General features: G+C 42.4%; 1 protein-coding gene across 1 annotated transcript in view; it reads right to left on the bottom strand.

Moving 5' to 3' along the window:
* The window catches only part of slc6a4b (solute carrier family 6 member 4b), a 73,997-nt gene that overhangs the window by 55,545 nt on the left and 1,594 nt on the right, over positions 1 to 16,858 (bottom strand). Inside the window, exons 2-5 of the mRNA XM_073065838.1 lie at positions 11,723 to 11,857; positions 10,784 to 11,003; positions 7,931 to 8,069; positions 4,232 to 4,366 (exon numbers count right to left, since the gene is read on the bottom strand). Coding sequence (XP_072921939.1) covers positions 4,232 to 4,366; positions 7,931 to 8,069; positions 10,784 to 11,003; positions 11,723 to 11,857 — 629 coding nt within the window. The remainder of the gene's footprint in view (positions 1 to 4,231; positions 4,367 to 7,930; positions 8,070 to 10,783; positions 11,004 to 11,722; positions 11,858 to 16,858) is intronic.

The following is a 16,858-nucleotide window of genomic DNA, read 5'->3' as shown; positions in this document are numbered from 1 at the left end:
GAATGACAGAAAAATGGAGAACTATGTGGGAGAGAAAGGTTAAATTCAGCTTAGAGTCCAATTGATCGTTATGTGCTGTGTTGTATGACCTGGGTGATCATGGTCTTTCCATGACCATGATTGCTCTTGGCAAATTTTTCTACAGAAGTGGTTTACCATTGCCTTCTTCTGGGCAGTGTCTTTACAAGACGGGCAACCCCAGCCATCATCAGTGCTCTTCAGGGATTGTCTGCCTGGCATTAGTGGTCATGTAACCAGGACTTGTGATATCCACCGCCTGCTCCCATGGTTTCACATGACCCTGATTGGGGAGCTAAGCAGGTGCTACACCTTGTCCAAGGGTGACCTGCAGGTTAGCAGAGGGAAGGAGTGCCTTATACCTCCTTTATTAGAGACATACCTCCATCCCGCTACTCCAATATTAGAGTATGTAGGTTAAAAGGTCGGCACATCATAGTCAATGGGTGCTGTAATATTCTATGTCTATGTCTCTATATCTACGCCTTCCAATTTTGATCAATCAATCAGCTGTTATTTCCTGATGGATACATCTTCATATTGTCCCATTGCAAAGTTTAAGACAGAGTTCAAGTCATGTTCACAAATTAAAATTTTTTTGTGGCAGAAATCCAAGAAAATGGAGGCTTTTGGTTCCAAAAAAACTTGAAATAAAGCAAAAAATAGATGCAATTAACTGGAAATGTTAATTAACTGACATTGAGTTTATGTTTTAAGCGCCTGTATAATTTGTAGACTGTCCAAGGATGGAAACTCTCAGGTCGCAGTCTTTAATTACAGAAAGCAAGTCTATTATTAAAATGATGCTCACAAAGCAATAGATGCATAAATAAAGGCTGTGCATAAACCAGATGGGTGTTTAAATCTATGATTTACATTTGCAAGGGCTTCTCTCTTGTTCCGTTGGAATAATAAACTCATTTTCCTTTTAGAGGCCCCGTTCACCTGGAGATGAGTATTTGTCTGTAGCTAAGGTTGTGGCTAATGGATGCAAGAGCCAGCTGTCTGCAAGGATGAGGAACGTACTAATGTGTGTGAGGCAAAGAGTACTATTGCAACAGTTATTCAAATCACAAAATGATACCTTCCAAATACAATCCTATGATTTGGCTTTACTTACGTTTGTCTAAAAATAAAAATATTTGGTAGAAGTGAATACCAATACTGAAGAAGGGTGGCAAGGAAAGATGCTGTAAAGATTTTGGTAGTCAACATTTCACAAAAGATGAAATTTTCAGATATTATCAGCAATACTGGGGCTGTTAGCAACATTCAGCAATTTAAATGAATCTCTAGTGAATTAATATCAACTTCAGAAATGGTCATACCTTCAGTAAACAGAACTGGAAAAAGGAGACATTATTTTTTCATACGGCATTAAGATTAAGCAATATCTTTTGATTTATTATAAATCCTAGAGTTATAGAAAAATACAGCACAGAAACTGGCCCTTTGGCCCATGCAGTCCATGCCAAACCATTTAAACTGCCTAGTCCTATTCACATGCACCTGGACCATAGTCCTCCATACCCCTGCTATCCGTGTATCTATCCAAACTCCGCTTAAACATTGAGATTGAGCTCGCATGCGCCACTTGTGCAGGCAGCTCATTCCACACTCTACGACCCTCTGAGTGAAGATGTTCTCCCTCATATGCTCCTTAACCCATGACATCCAGTTATAGTTCTACCCAACCTCAGTGGAAAAAGCCTGCTTGCATTTACCCTATCTATACCCCTCATAATTTTGTATACCTCTATAAAATCTCCTCTCAATCTTCTACGTTCCAAGGAATACAGTCCTAACCTATTCAATTCTTCCTTATAACTCAGGTTCTTCAGTCCCAGCAACATTCTTGTAAATTTTCTCTGCTTTCTTTCAAACTTATGTACATCTTTCCTGTGGGTAGGTGACCAAAACTGCACACGATACTCCAAATTAGGCTTCACCAATATCTTATCCAACTTCAACATCTCATCCCATCTCCTGCGCTTAGTACTTTGATTTTTGAAGGTCAAAGGGGAAAAAGCTTTCTTTATGATCTATCTGCTTGTGATGCCACTTTCATTGAATTATGGACCTGTGTTCCCAGATCCCTTTGTTTCACAGCGCTCCGCAGTACCCTACTGTTCACTGTGTAAGATCTGCCCTGCTTGGTCCTCCCAAAGTGCAACACTTGTCTGCAGTAAATTCCATTTGCCATTTTTCAGTCCATCTTTCCAGCTGTCCAGATCCCACTGCAAGTCATGATAGTCTTCCTCACTGTACGCTCCACCCCCAATCTTGGTATCATCCACAAATTTGCTAATCTAGTTAACCACATTATCATCCTGATCATTGCTATAGATGACAAACAACAACGGACTCCACACCAATCCCTGTGGCACTCCACTAGTCACAGGCCTCCAGTCAGAGACGCAACCATCTACTACCACTCTCCAGCTTCTCCCACAAAGCCAATGTCTTTTTATATAAACTCAATACAAAGTGCTGCGCAGCTTTCAGGCCCAGTAAAAATTTCCTGCTGAGAAAAATGGTTGGTCCACACAACTTTAAAAAAAAATTAGAGGGTATGTTGCAGTTGATCAAAGATTTGGTTAAACTTTAGATTGAAGGGAGCATATTAAAAGATAAAACACCAAACAAAACAGGTATATCATGACATCAGCCAGCATGTCTTTCTGCTCCGATCCCAGCATTTCTGTTTTGGACCCCATCCAGGACCATTGTCAACTTCACGGTGGATCACACTATAAACAACAGGAAGGATACTTCAGAAAAGACAAGTCAGTCACCTTCCATTGATTTAATCTGGTTACATACACTTAGCCTGACTATGGCAACCTGGCATCAGATCCAATTCCTGAAGGATGGATTCCTGGAGTCCACCTCTAAAGCTACCTGAGGAGCCTGCAGTCCCACAGTTGATGCAGGACATGCTTCCAACGTACTGCATCAAGACCATGAGTGCAACATCCGAACAGCCAAGCCTTCTCTCTTCCCTGCTGTGTCATTCTTCACTGTCTTCCAATCAGATTTGCTTCCTCCAATCCTACTCAACCCATAATATACCTTTAACGGGTACAGACTATAACCAGACAGGCTAGCTTCAATTTGTGCTGGTAACTTGCTGAAATCCCTGCTGGATCAATAGTATCGTTTGTGCTGGTTACACGTAAAGATCGAACTCAAAGTTAGGATGTTGCCTCTACCATAACCAATAAATCTCTGCTGAATATGTGTTTCCAAATCTAAGCTCATATTCAGTGACTGTTTAGTTCAAAGTTTCAAAGTGCAAAGTAAATTTATTATCAAAGTATGTATATGTCACCACATGAATTGAATTGAATTGACTTTATTACTTACATCCTTCATATACATGAGGAGTAAAAATCTTTACATTATGTCTCTGGCTAAATGTGCAATGTGCAATTTATAATTAATAGTATGTACAACAGGACAGTCAATATAACAGAGAAATACAATTGTATCAGCATGAATTAATCAGTCTGATGGCCTGGTGGAAGAAGCTGTCCTGGAGCCTGTTGGTCCTGGCTTTTATGCTACCCGGAGATTCATTTTAAGACCATAAAACCATAAGATAAAGGAACAGAAGTAGGCTATTTGGCCCATCAAGTCTGCTCCACCATTCAATCATGGGCTGATCCCATTCTTCCAGTCATCCCCACTCCCCTGTCTTCTCCCCATAACCATTGATGCTCTTGTTAATCAAGATCTAATCAAGATCCATTTTCTTGAAGACATTCACAGTAAAACAAAAATACAAAAGAATCAGTGAAAAATTGACCACAAACAACCAATGTGCAAAAGAAGACAAATTGCAAATAATTTTTAAAAAGTGTAAATAGATATATAATATTGAGAACACGAGTTATGGAGTCATTGAAAGTAGTTTGTGGAATCAGTTCAGTGTTGAGGTGAGTGAAGTTACTCAAGCTGGTTCAGGAACCTGATGGTTGAAGGATAATAACTATTCCTGAACGTGGTGGGTGTGACCTAAGGCTCCTGTACCTCTCCCCTGATGGCAGCAGTGAGAAGAGAGCATGGACAGGATGGAGGGGGTCCTTGATGAGGGATGCTGCTCCCCTGCGGCAGCACTCTTTGTAGATGTGCTCAATGGTATCAGGTCAGAATACTGTGATGTTAAAATAATTATTTCATTAAATCGGATCTTACTGTTATTTGCACTCACATTTGTGTCCAGCAGCTTCTTCCAGTTTGGTTTGAGGTAGAAGGCCACACCTCGCCATGCTCCAGGTAAAGTGGCTCCTCTTATCAAAAGGACAAAAAGCACCAGATAGGGCAGTATGGCCGTCACCCAGACTATCTGCAACAGATACATCTTGTTAAAATCTTTCAGTAACATGCCTTTTTCTATCATATTACACTGTATCTCTATAATCCATTTTCCTCTAAAGCACAATCCATACAATATCAAACACGAGGAAATCTACAGATGCTGGAAATTCAAGCAACACACACAAAATGCTGGAGGAACACAGCAGGCTAGGCAGCATCTATAGGGAGAAGCACTGTCGACGTTTCAGGCCGAGACCCTTCGTCAGGACTAACTGAAAGGAAAGATAGTAAGAGATTTGAAAGTAGAAGGGGGAGGGGAAAATGCAAAATGATAGGAGAAGACCAGAGGGGGTGGGGTGAAGCTGAGAGCCGGAAAGATGATTGGCAAAAGGGATACAGAGCTGCAGAAGGGAATGGATCATGGGATGGGAGGCCTAGGGAGAAAGAAATGGGGAGGGGAGCACCAGAGGGAGATGGAGAACAGGCAGAGTGATGGGCAGAGAGAGAGAGAAAAAAAGAGGAGGAAAAAAACTAAATATGTCAGGGATGGGGTAAGAACGAGGGGCATTAACAGAAGTTAGAGAAGTCAATGTTCATGCCATCAGGTTGGAAGCTACCCAGCCGGTGTATAAGGTGTTGTTCCTCCAACCTGAGTGTGGCTTCATCTTGACAGTAGAGGAGGCCATGGATAGACATATCAGAATGGGAATGTGATGTGGATTTAAAATGTGTGGCCACTGGGAGATCCTGCTTTCTCTGGCGGACAGAGCGTAGGTGTTCAGCGAAATGGTCTCCCAGTCTGCGTCGGGTCTCACCAATATATAAAAGGCCACACCGGGAGCACCGGACGCAGTATACCACACCAGCGGACTCACAGGTAAAATGTCGCCCCACCTGGAAGGACTGTCTGGGGCCCTGAATGGTGGTGAGGGAGGAAGTGTAAGGGCAGGTGTAGCACTTGTTCCGCTTACAAGGGTAAGTGCCAGGAGGGAGGTCGGTAAGAAAGGATGGGGGGGGGGAGGTGAATGAACAAGGGAGTCGCGTAGGGAGCAATCACCACGGAAAGCAAAAAGAGTGGGGGAGGGAAAGATGTGCTTGGTAGTGGGATCCCGTTGGAGGTGGCAGAAGTTACAGAGAATTATACGTTGGACCCGGAGGCTGGTGGAGTGGTAGGTGAGGACAAGGGGAAACCTATCCCGAGTGGGGTGGCGGGCGGATGGAGTGAGGGTAGATGTGCGGGAAATGGGAGGGTTGCGTTTGAGAGCAGAGTTGATGGTGGATGAAGGAAAGCCCCTTTGTTTAAAAAAGGAAGATATCTCCTTCGTCCTGGAATGAAAAGCCTCATCCTGAGAGCAGATGCGGCGGAGACGGAGGAATTGTGAGAAGGGGATAGCATTTTTGCAAGAGACAGGGTGGGAAGAGGAATAGTCCATGTAGCTGTGAGAGTCTGTAGGCTTCTAGTAGATATCAGTAGATAGGCCGTCTCCAGAGATGGAGACAGAAAGATCAAGAAAGGGGAGAGAGGTGTCGGAAATGGACCAGGTAAATATGAGGGCAGGGTGAAAGTTGGAGGCAAAGTTAATGAAGTCAATGAGCTCAGCATGCGTGCAGGAGGCAGCGCCAATGCAGTCATCGATGTAGCAAAGGAAAAGAGGGGGACGGATACCTGTATAGGCTTGGAACATGGACTGTTCCACAAAGCCAACAAAAAGGCAGGCATAACTGGGACCCGTGCGGGTGCCCATGGCTACACCCTTGGTTTGGAGGAAGTGGGAGGAACCAAAGGAGAAATTAGGAGGAATTAGAGTAAGAACTAATTCCGCTAGATGGAGGAGAGTGGTGGTAGAGGGGAATTGGTTAGGTCTGGAATCCAAAAAGAAGCGAAGAGCTTTGAGACCGTCCGGGTGAGGGATGGAGGTATATAGGGACTGGACGTCCATGGTGAAAATAAGGCAGTGGGGGCCAGGGAACTTAAAATCATTAAAAGAATTCAAAGCGTGAGAAGTGTCATGAACATAGGTGGGAAGGGATTGAAGAAGGGGGGATAAAATAGTGTCAAGGTATGCAGAAATGAGTTCAGTGGGGCAGGAGCAAGCTGAGTCAATGGGTCTACCTGGACAGGCAGGTTTGTGGATCTTGGGTAGGAGGTAGAAACGGGAAGTGCGGGGTGTGGGAACTATGAGGTTGGTGGCAGTGGATGGGAGATCCCCAGAGCTGATAAGGTTGGTGATGGTATAAGAGACAGTGGCCTGGTGCTCCGTAGTGGGGTCATGATCAAGGGGTAGATAAGAGGAGGTATCAGAGAGTTGTCGCTATGCCTCGGCCAGGTAGAGGTCAGTATACCAAACTACAACAGCTCCCCCCTTATCAGCGAGTTTTATAGTGAGGTTGGGGTTGGTGCGGAGGGAGTGGAGAGCAGAGCGTTCGGAAGGAGTGAGGTTGGAATTGGAACACTGTGTGGTGAAGTTGAGACAGTTGATGTCCCGTTGGCAATTAGCAATAAAGAGATCCAGAGCAGGCAGAAGACCAGAGCTGGGTGTCCATGAAGAGGAAGAGGGTTGAAGACAGGAGAAGGAGTCATTGGTAGGGGTGGGAGAGTTCTTGTCAAAGAAGTAAGCTCGGAGACGGAGCCGGTGGAAGAAGAGTTCGGCATCATGGCGTACGCGGAATTCGCTGAGGTGTGGGCGAAGGGGACAAAGATGAGGCCCTTACTGAGGACAGAGCGCTCTGCCTTAGAGAGTTGAAGGTCGGAGGGAATGGTAAAGACCTGGCACGGATGAGAGATGGGATCAGAGGAGGGAAGGAGGCTGGTGGTGTCGGTGGAGAAGGGAGGGCTGGGGTGAGAGGAAGATGGAGCCTCTGAGGGCCCAGGAGCTGACGATGGGATCTGAGGGAGAGGGGATTGCCGATCCAAACAATATGCCCTCTTTCGTAGGGTTGTTTGCCAAGCCTGGAGCTTAGACCACAAACATTTCATCACCAGTCGAGGTGACATCATCACATGCAATTGAGTGTTGTTAATGCTGAGTGCTGGCGTTTAAATTGGTCCAACTTGTTGTTTTGATTGGGCGGCTAACATAATATTATGGGTGTTATTTGCTCGTTTTTTTGCCATTTCCACAATTTGTTCTGTTTTTTTTGCATGTTGGATGTTCCATGGTGTTTCTTTATTTTCACGGCTGCCCTTGAGAGGACGGATCTCAGGGTTGTGTACTGTATACATACTATGATAATAAATGTATTTTGAATCTTTGAATAGGCACTTCCAGCCCAGCAGCTCCTGACAAACTTAATTCGACCCTGACCTAATCACGGGACAACTGACAATGACCAATGAAGCTACCAGGTACATCTTTGGACTATGAAAGGACGCTGGAGAGCCCAGGGGAAACCCACACATTGCATGGGGAGACATACAGAGGACACTGAGATTGAATACCGCCTCGAGCTGTAACAGCGTTGTGCTAACCACTATGCTGCCGTGCCACCCTTTATCATGTATAGGGCCTTTATCATTGTATGCAACTTTATTAAGATATCTTGGATTATATTGTTGCCAAAGAAAGATGTTTCCTAATGTTTTGAAACAAACCTTTCCGGACGTTTTAACCCCCTTCCATAGACTGAAGTAAACAATGGTGAAGATGACGAAGAGACACAGAAGAAGCTGCCAGCGGATCACACCCACATAACGTAACCCCTGGGATTTGTGGATCTCCAGAACATTCCGTCTAAGCATAAAAGAGAAAGGTAAATAAAGAATATATAGTAATAATAGAGGTTGAACAATAATCATGCTTCAAAAATCATTCATTTCCTGGTGGCAGTTTAGCAAAAACGTTTTTCTGCCTCAGCAGGTTACAGTATCTAGGCCCCTGCTCAACAAGCAAAAACCTCCTTTGAATTTTTAACACACTTGGATTGTTAATGCAATCTCAGTGCTGTTGCCTTCTGTGTGAGGTGCAGCATCATCTGCTACCTGAGATTATTTTGGAAGATCCTCTGGAACTATGCAGTAAGGTTATACAATTGCCCTGGACAACACTCAGGCACCTCGGCCAAAGCAGTTTGCTATTTTGCTAGTTTGTTCAGATTTACTGCCATATTTGTCTACATGATAGTGACAACACCTCAGGTAGTACAATGAATTCTGGTTAATTGGGACATATCAGGACCAGTACATTGTGCCCCAATTAAGTGGCTGCCCCAGTTAGCTGAAGTTTCATGAAAATTGTTTAAGAAAGACAAAACGCCACTTAACTGAGTGGCATATTATGTATTTAAATGAAATACAGAACAAATTAGAACACATGCAATATTATTACAATATTATAAAGCTCAATTAGTTGCTAATTGTTATCGACAGAGGAATTTATCCAGTGTACACTGCCTTGTTCTTTTCATTCACTGTAAATGAACAAAATTAGCACAGGCACCTAGTGCAGGTAATGGACTGCCTTTGTTATTTTCTTGCATAAGGTCGTGTCAAAAATCACTGCTTTTTAATTTGGTGTAGATCAGCCCAAATGAATAACATAACACAAGTATATGCAACACTTGCTATTTAAAAACTGGTCACTCTAAGCATGGTGTAGTGTCTAACATCCACACAAGTGCAATCAACTGGCACTAGTAAGAAATCTTCATTTTCATTGTAACGTTCAGGATAAATGCAACTAGAGGTCAAGGGTTAAGGGTGAAAGGTAAAAAGTTTAAGGGGAACGTGAGGAGAAACTTCTTCACTCAGAGGGCTATGAGAGAGTGGAACAAGCTGCCAGTGCAAGCGTGCTTGCAAGCTCAATGTCACTGTTCAAATGAAGTTTGGATAGGTACATGGATAGCAGTGGTATAGAGAAACATAGACTGTACTCTTTTCCTAGATGTTGTCTGACCTGCTGAGTCCTCCAGCATTTTGTGTGTGTTGCTCATTTTCACACCCGGCATTTCTGGAATCTCCAAGGCTCAATGCTTGAAACCGCAGTGGTAAAATGGATTTGAATTGTCTTACTGCTTATTTCTCGCCAACTATCAATGACAAAAATCACTGCTTATTGAACACAAACTCATGCAACTAACGCTATTTAAAAACAGATTGCTGTAAGCACTGTGTAGTGTCTATCAGCCTTGTAAACGCACGCAATTGACCCTAGTTAAAAACTTTTTGGCAACAGTCTCCTGTCCCAATTAAGCAGCATAGTGTCCCAAATAAAGGAAGGGAATCCTGGCTATTTTCCTGATTAGTTTTTGTTCTTTAAGAGTTGTCCCAATTAACTAGAGTCCACTCTAATTGGCTTGCTGTAAAATCACCCTGACAAGTCCTGATAACATTAAAGTATAATAAATAAACTGCAAAAGATTTGCATTGAAAGTGAAACCTATTGGGGCATCATAAATCATGTGATAAAGTGCAATTTAAATCAAAATGGTATCCAAGAGATGGACTGTGCTTGGAATCTACCTCCTGGGTCACCATCATCATTATGTGCCGTGTCGTATAAAGTCGGCGATCATGCTCTTATCCATGACCATGACTGTTCTTGGCAAATTTTTCTACAGAATTGGTTTGCCATTGCCTCCTTCTGTGCAGTGTCTTTACAAGACAGGTGACCCCGGCCATTATCAATACTCTTCAGAGATTGTCAGCCTGGTGTCAGTGGTCACATAACCAGGACTTGTGATGTGCACCAGCTGCTCATACGACCATCCACCACCTGCTCCCATGGTTTCACGTGACCCTGATCAGCAGGAGGAGGTGGCGGGGTGAGTTCCCGGCAGCTGCTACACCTTGTCCAAGGGTGACCTGTAGGCTAGTGGAGTGAAGGAGCACCTTACACTTCCTTTGATAAAGATGTATCTCCACCCCACCACCCAATCTCTAGGGTAGCATTTGTATTTGTATTATGTTTTAATGACAGAATGCGTATACTGTAGTGGAAATAGCAAATAACCACTACAATGCTGTTATTTAAATCTAGGCTCTATTTCACCTAGTTTGCATTAGTGGCTTCACTCAACACTGAGTTATATCCAGACATGGCACATTGCCATGTTCCAGTAATGGATTACTGGTGAGACAATGTATGTAGCATTACAGTCCAAATTTAATTTCTAATTTGCGCTAAGTTTGTTGATCCTTGTCAAAAAACTGTTCTAGCATTAGAATTGCTTTCTTACTTCCAACCGGTAAGTGAACATGTATGCTGAGTAACAGAAATATACTCAGCTGTGAGGACCCATTGGCAACTTGGCATTCTTTACCAGTACATGGCTGAATGTTTCACACTGGCATAGAGTATTAAAGACAGAAATATTATTTCATTAAATACAACAACCTGTTGTATCCCTCCTCCACCAACCACCTCCTCCCCGTTCAACAACTCATCTCTTTGAAGCTACTGACCATAAGACATAGTAGTTTAACACTGGTTAAACATAAGCCACTTACATAAAAAATTCTTCTGCTGGAGACTTGGAGAAGTTATTCCAGGAGACATTATTTTTGCCAAAGTAGTTGATACAGTTGGGTGTGTTCCAAGAATTGTCACAGTTGGTCCATGGCAAGGTGGCCGTGAATGAACAGTAGAAATAGTAGAGAGCCCATGATATGATGGTATTGTAATAGAAAGAGACGTACAGAGAAATGATACAGATTGCGTATCCAATCCCTAGAAAAAGTTAGACATTTGAATTTAAGCATAGTTCTAAGGTTGTTATCTTGAAGCCATTTGCTTCCCTCTTTGATCTACACAACCAGCATGTCTTTAGTTTCATGATACAACCCCTAACTGGCTCTTCATTCATGACTATGCTTAAAGTCAGTACTGTTTCTTATCCTTTACTGCTTTTCAGCAAAATAAGACAAGTATTATAAGGAGATGGGTTTTCCCTCTATCCTAATTACCATATAGGATGCTCAATACCAAACCTCCCCTAGCACCCCCTCCCCACAGTATCTGGTGCCTCACAGTTCCAGTGGTCCAGGTTTATTCCTGACCGCTGGCTTTGTTTGGGTGGAGTTTGCTAGTTCTTCCTGTCTCCAATTTCTAATTTCTTCATGCATCCCAAAGGTGTGGTGGTTAGTACATTGTTTGGGCACCATATATTGTCCCCCATGTGTAGAATGAGTGGCTGAATCTTGGGGGGGTTGATAAGAATGGGGGGAGAATAAAATGATTTCAGTGTAGATTCCAATGGTCATTGTGGACTCAGTGGCTCAAAGGTTGTGTCCCTGTGCCTATGATTAAATGTGTGAAACCTTCAATTCCTGTTAACAATTCAGTATTGGTGAAAAGTTTTTGGTATTTGTTCTTTTCTTTGCGACTAATTTGTATGCAAAGCGGTATGCTGTGACTTTTAGTATTGTATACTATAATGACATCAGCACCTTTAAATATTGGACATATCCTCTTCCAAACAGGAATAACTCCTGTTCTCTGATACTGTCCCAATGCCAACTCCATGTAGAACAAAGGAATTCCGCCAAACATTGCCATTAAGGTGTAGGGAATGAGAAATGCACCTGAAATTGAGAAGAGAAATTAAAGCTGTGAAAATGATGGAAAATAATTGGGTTACAAAACATTAACCTCAGGTACTTTTAGGATACACCTTAGATAAATACAACTTCTTCATGTACAATGACATGTCATTTAAGGTACAGTGTTCAAAGAGACCCTTATATAATAATTATTCCATTCTGTAATAAACTACCACACAATATGCATTGACAGGAATCTTATTGTGTTGATATATAAGCATCTAATGTACAAAGCAAGCAGCCCAAAATACAACGACATCTGGCCAGTACACCTATGTGACCTTATGTTCATTGACAATCTCCAGTGTACACTGGAAATCATTACAGAAAAAAGTTCCAAGAATGTTGTCAGAACTCGAGGTACTGAGTAATAGGGAGGGTTTGGACAGGATAAGACTTTTTTCTTTAGAGCGTAGAAGTGCCATTGACTACTCATTTCAGTTCATTTCCACCGGGCTCCTTGATTAGGACACATGATCTTCATCTGAAGATAAAAACCCCAGCTTACAGCTACTCGGGGCTGGTCCGTCACCTTAGCCAGTGCGGTAATGCATCTTCCAAGCCATCAAGAATAAGGGACTGGCTTCAGAGCCTGTCATCCGCAGTTTCTGGGTCGAGTCGAGAGCTTGCCATCAAGCTGAGTTTTGCTGGCCATTTGCTGCTTCATGTGCTACCCAGAGTCGAGCTGCAAATGGACTGTTGTTGTTTGTTCTGAGTATTGCTGGCCATTTGCCGCTGCTCTGAGCCGCGATACGAATTGTCTAACGTTGTTTGTTTTTGTCGTCCCGTGTCCATGTCTAGTTCCTGGCTCCGTGTCCCAGTCAAGTCCAAGTCCAGGCTCCAAGTCCAAGTCCGTCTCCGTGTCAAGTCTCCGTGCCTGTGTCCTGCACTTGGGTCCACTCCCTACGCTCCATTGCAACAAGAAAGCTAAGGTGTGATCTTACAGAGGTGTATAAAATCTTGAAGGTCACAGATAAGGTAAACACACCCGGTTTTTTCCCTAGGAATGGGACATCAAGGACTGGTGGCCTTAGGTTTATGGTGAGAAGGAAATGTGTTAGGGCGTGCACTAGCAATGATGGAACTCGAGTGCGGAGGAAAGACAGACTCCCATGTAGAGACGGCGAACAGAGTTTATACATAGAAATTGCAACAGAACATTGGTGCTTGACCGAGCGACACCGTGAGGTGAAACATTCTCAAAACTTGGACCCTGCAATAAGCGCTAATAAAAGTCTGCTTAAGTAATACAGGTGCACGGAATCCCTGAGCATAAAAATATAAACTTTGCAAGGTTAAAGAATTAACAATTCTTGTTAAACAACAACCAGCCAATTAAGGAGCTCCAGAAACCTCAGCACCCAATGCTCTCTGGCTCGCCACACAGGCCCAAGAGCTCAACACAGAAATGATTTAATTGGAGTTTGAGGAAGACTGTTTTTTACAGAGAGTGGTACATATATGGAATGAGCTGCCAAAAGAAGTGGTTAAGGTTGGTACAATAAATTTTTAAAAGACAGTTTTACAGGTAGATAAGTAGGAAAGGTGTAGATTAGGGATTCCCAGCCTTGTTTATGCCTTGTACCAATACTATTAACTCCTGGTTTAGAGGAATATGGGCCAAAAAGTGGGCAAATGGGGCCAGTTGGATAAGCATCTTGTTTGGCTGAAGGGCCTGATTTTCTGCTTTATGACCTCTATCACTCTGCAACTTCATGACTTTCCAGAAAAAGACCTACTAACTTTAAAACTTATTTTTAAAGTTATTAATTTACTTTGCTAATTTTATATAGTGACAGTTCAATTTTAACACTGGAAAGATTTAGCACTGTAATTAAAACTGATATGTATCAAAGAATTCATGCACAAGCTTTTATAGAGTTCTTCAGTTTTATTTAGATTTGCTACCTCTGAATCATAGACTTATTTTGGTGCTGTAGGAAACTGTTCAGCCATTGAGTCTGCCATCTGTCCTAGCTCAGTGCAATCCCATATTGCTCTTTTTCATAGCAAAGCAAATTATTTCCTGTCAAAAGTACATTTGATTACCTTTGAGTGACTCCATTCCTATCACATATACAGGAAGTGATGTATACTAGTAGACTGGATACTGGGGGCTACAGCACAGGATTGAAGTAAGCTGCAGAGAGTTATAAAATTAGTAATCTCTATCATGGATACTAGCCTCTATAGTATCCAAGAAATCTTTAAGGAGTGGTGCCTCAGAAAGGTGGCTTCCATCATCAAGGACATGTATATACTCACTGTAATTCAGCTTTTTCCTGTATTTACCATCTATCTCATTGCTGCCACAAAGTTAACAAATTTCACAACATATGCCAGTGATGTTAAACCTGATTCTGATTCTGAAATCATAATTATTTTCTGAATGAAAATGATTCCCAAACATGCCCTTGTAATTTTTGCCTTTTCCCCCCCTTTAAATGCATGTCCCTTAGTTCCGGAACTATCTGTTCATGGAAATGTCTTTCCTCCATGCACCTGATTTTCAACAACACCATGAAATCTCCTGTCACTCCTTGTTTCCTAGAGAGCAAACTGATCTTTTGTATTGTTATTTGATTGGTGAAATCCTAGTCTTTGATCCATTCTAGTGAATCTTCTCCAATCTTCACTATCTTCCTCAAGCTTGATGATTAGAATTAGATACAACATTCCAGTTGTGCCCTAGCCAGTATTTCTTTTAACATAAACAGTTAAACATAAATTCTCTGTTTTGTACACTACATTTTTACTTATGCTTTCTAAGATTCTATATGCTTTGTTTTCACTCTCTCTGCATGTCATTGTACCCAGCTCCTGTGCACAGTTAAGAACCATGCATTTTGTCTGTGTGCTGTCCTTTCCATCATGTTATATTTGCTGTGCCACAATTCGCCTGCTATTTGACTGTTCATGTCCATGTCAGTCTTATTGCTTTCAATTTTCATCTTCCTTACAGTTTACCACATGTCCATCCTTTGTGTTATTCATAAGCTTTGAGATTGGCCTTAAGTCTAAAAATCCACTCTCCACACAAAGTCCAGGGGAGCATCAGTCTTCCATTCACATAACTATCTCATCATCACCATCTTGATGTGCCCTGTTCTATGCCATGGGTGAACATGCTCTTCCATCTGTTGTTCTCAACCATGATTGTCATTGGCATTTTTTTCTACAGAAGTGGTTTGTCATTGCCTTCTTCTGGGCAGTGCCTTTACAAGATGGGTGACCCCAGCCATTATCAATACTCTTCAGAGATTGTCTCATAACCAGGACTTGTGATATGCACCGGCTGCTCATACCACCATCCACCACCGGCTCCCATGACTTCACGTGACCCTGATGGGGTGGGGGCTAAGCCGGGGCTACAGCTTGCCAAACACTTCCTTTGGTGGAGACTTATCTCCACACCCCGCCACCAAACAACTATCTAACTCTAGTCAAAGCACTCACTGGTAGACTTCAGACAGGCAAGCGGCATCGATGGAAATAAAAATCGGTCAACGTTTGGAGTCGGGAATCCTTCTTCAAACATCGATCAGTTCTCACTTTCCACGGCAACCGTTCGACTGGCAGAGATCTTCAAAAATGTTCTGTTTTTGTTTCAGTTTCAAGCACGTTTCCATCTACTATTACTATCTGCCTTAATCACCAATTTTCACCAGTGGCTGCAAGCGACCTTTTCTCCGGTATTCCGCCGTGAAAAACGTTACCGGAAAAGTTTTGACAGTATAACTTGATTAATAGAACCCCATGCATGGTACCTTTGATATGAGCATATACTCTGGCTGGAACGTAGAATGAAACGTAGAAAGCAATAATTTGCGATATAATTTTGATTATTTCCTCAACGAACGTGTTTAAAGATCAGGGCATTGGGCATTAGTATTTGGACATTTAGGATTTGACAAAACCGCAGCTGGAAACAATTAAGAATTTTTAAAAGTCTTAAAGTATATCAGAAGAAAATGAACAATACTGCATTTTACGTCGTCAGAAAGGCAAATTGTTGCTATTAAGGAGTTTCCAAATTCATGTCTAACTTTGCTAATGGTATACTATGCATAATTCAGCCCATCTATGAGGGAATATGGGCAGAAAGAACAGCAGTTGGCAAGATTTGTACTCACTTTCAGTGCGGTGTAGGATGTCATAGCAGAGCTGTGTAACCAACATCTCAGGAGAGTCGGTGACGAAGTTGTGAAACTGACATTTCAGGAGAGTCATTCGAAACAAGTAAATTGCGTGTGTGTGTGTTCCTTTGGATTTCCAGCATTCGCAGACTTTCTCGTGTGTATTTATTCTTTGACTGTGTGCGGATCTGTTCTCTTAAGCATTACAAGTCTCTTGGGAATTATAACGGAAAGGGTTTTGCTGGCAGGTTAATGGGGGGAGAATTGAAGAGAAAAGTTGGGCAGGACGCCCAGGAGACGAATAGTAGAATTCAGGCTGTGAGCTTTCATAACCAGTAACATCACATGAGTTCACAAAGATTCTTCCCCCATCCCCACGCACTAGAATATAAACGTGTAATTTTATTGATGTTTGTGTGTACAAATCGTATAAGATGCAACATGCTGAAATTGCCATATTTATAACTGCAACATGTGAGGTTACAGATGTGGCAAAAGGCGTTGAATGGCGACAGTTAAATGTACCCTGCATATAGCAACTTGCGTGTGTGTAAGCGAGGCGAACCATCCACCTCAGGTACTGCATTATTCTATCAGTAATGTTGATATCCTAGTTTCCCAGAACTAACGCTCCTGTTTCATCAACTATAATTTTATAGTCATAACGCCACCTTAATCATTGAGCATTCTTTTCTTATTTGGTTGGCGCATTTTCCTTTCTCTTGGAACAAAACTAGTAACAATGGAATCGGTACTCAGAAATGTGCTTTCTCTGTGGCGTTGGAGTTATGGCCCCAATCCTCAGTCTGCTCAAACATTCCCTTGTCTCAGTCCCGCAGTCTACCCG

The sequence above is a fragment of the Hemitrygon akajei genome, chromosome 14 (assembly GCF_048418815.1).
Source record: "Hemitrygon akajei chromosome 14, sHemAka1.3, whole genome shotgun sequence".
Taxonomy (NCBI): Eukaryota; Metazoa; Chordata; class Chondrichthyes; order Myliobatiformes; family Dasyatidae; genus Hemitrygon; species Hemitrygon akajei.
This window is presented reverse-complemented; position numbering and strand designations above follow the sequence as displayed.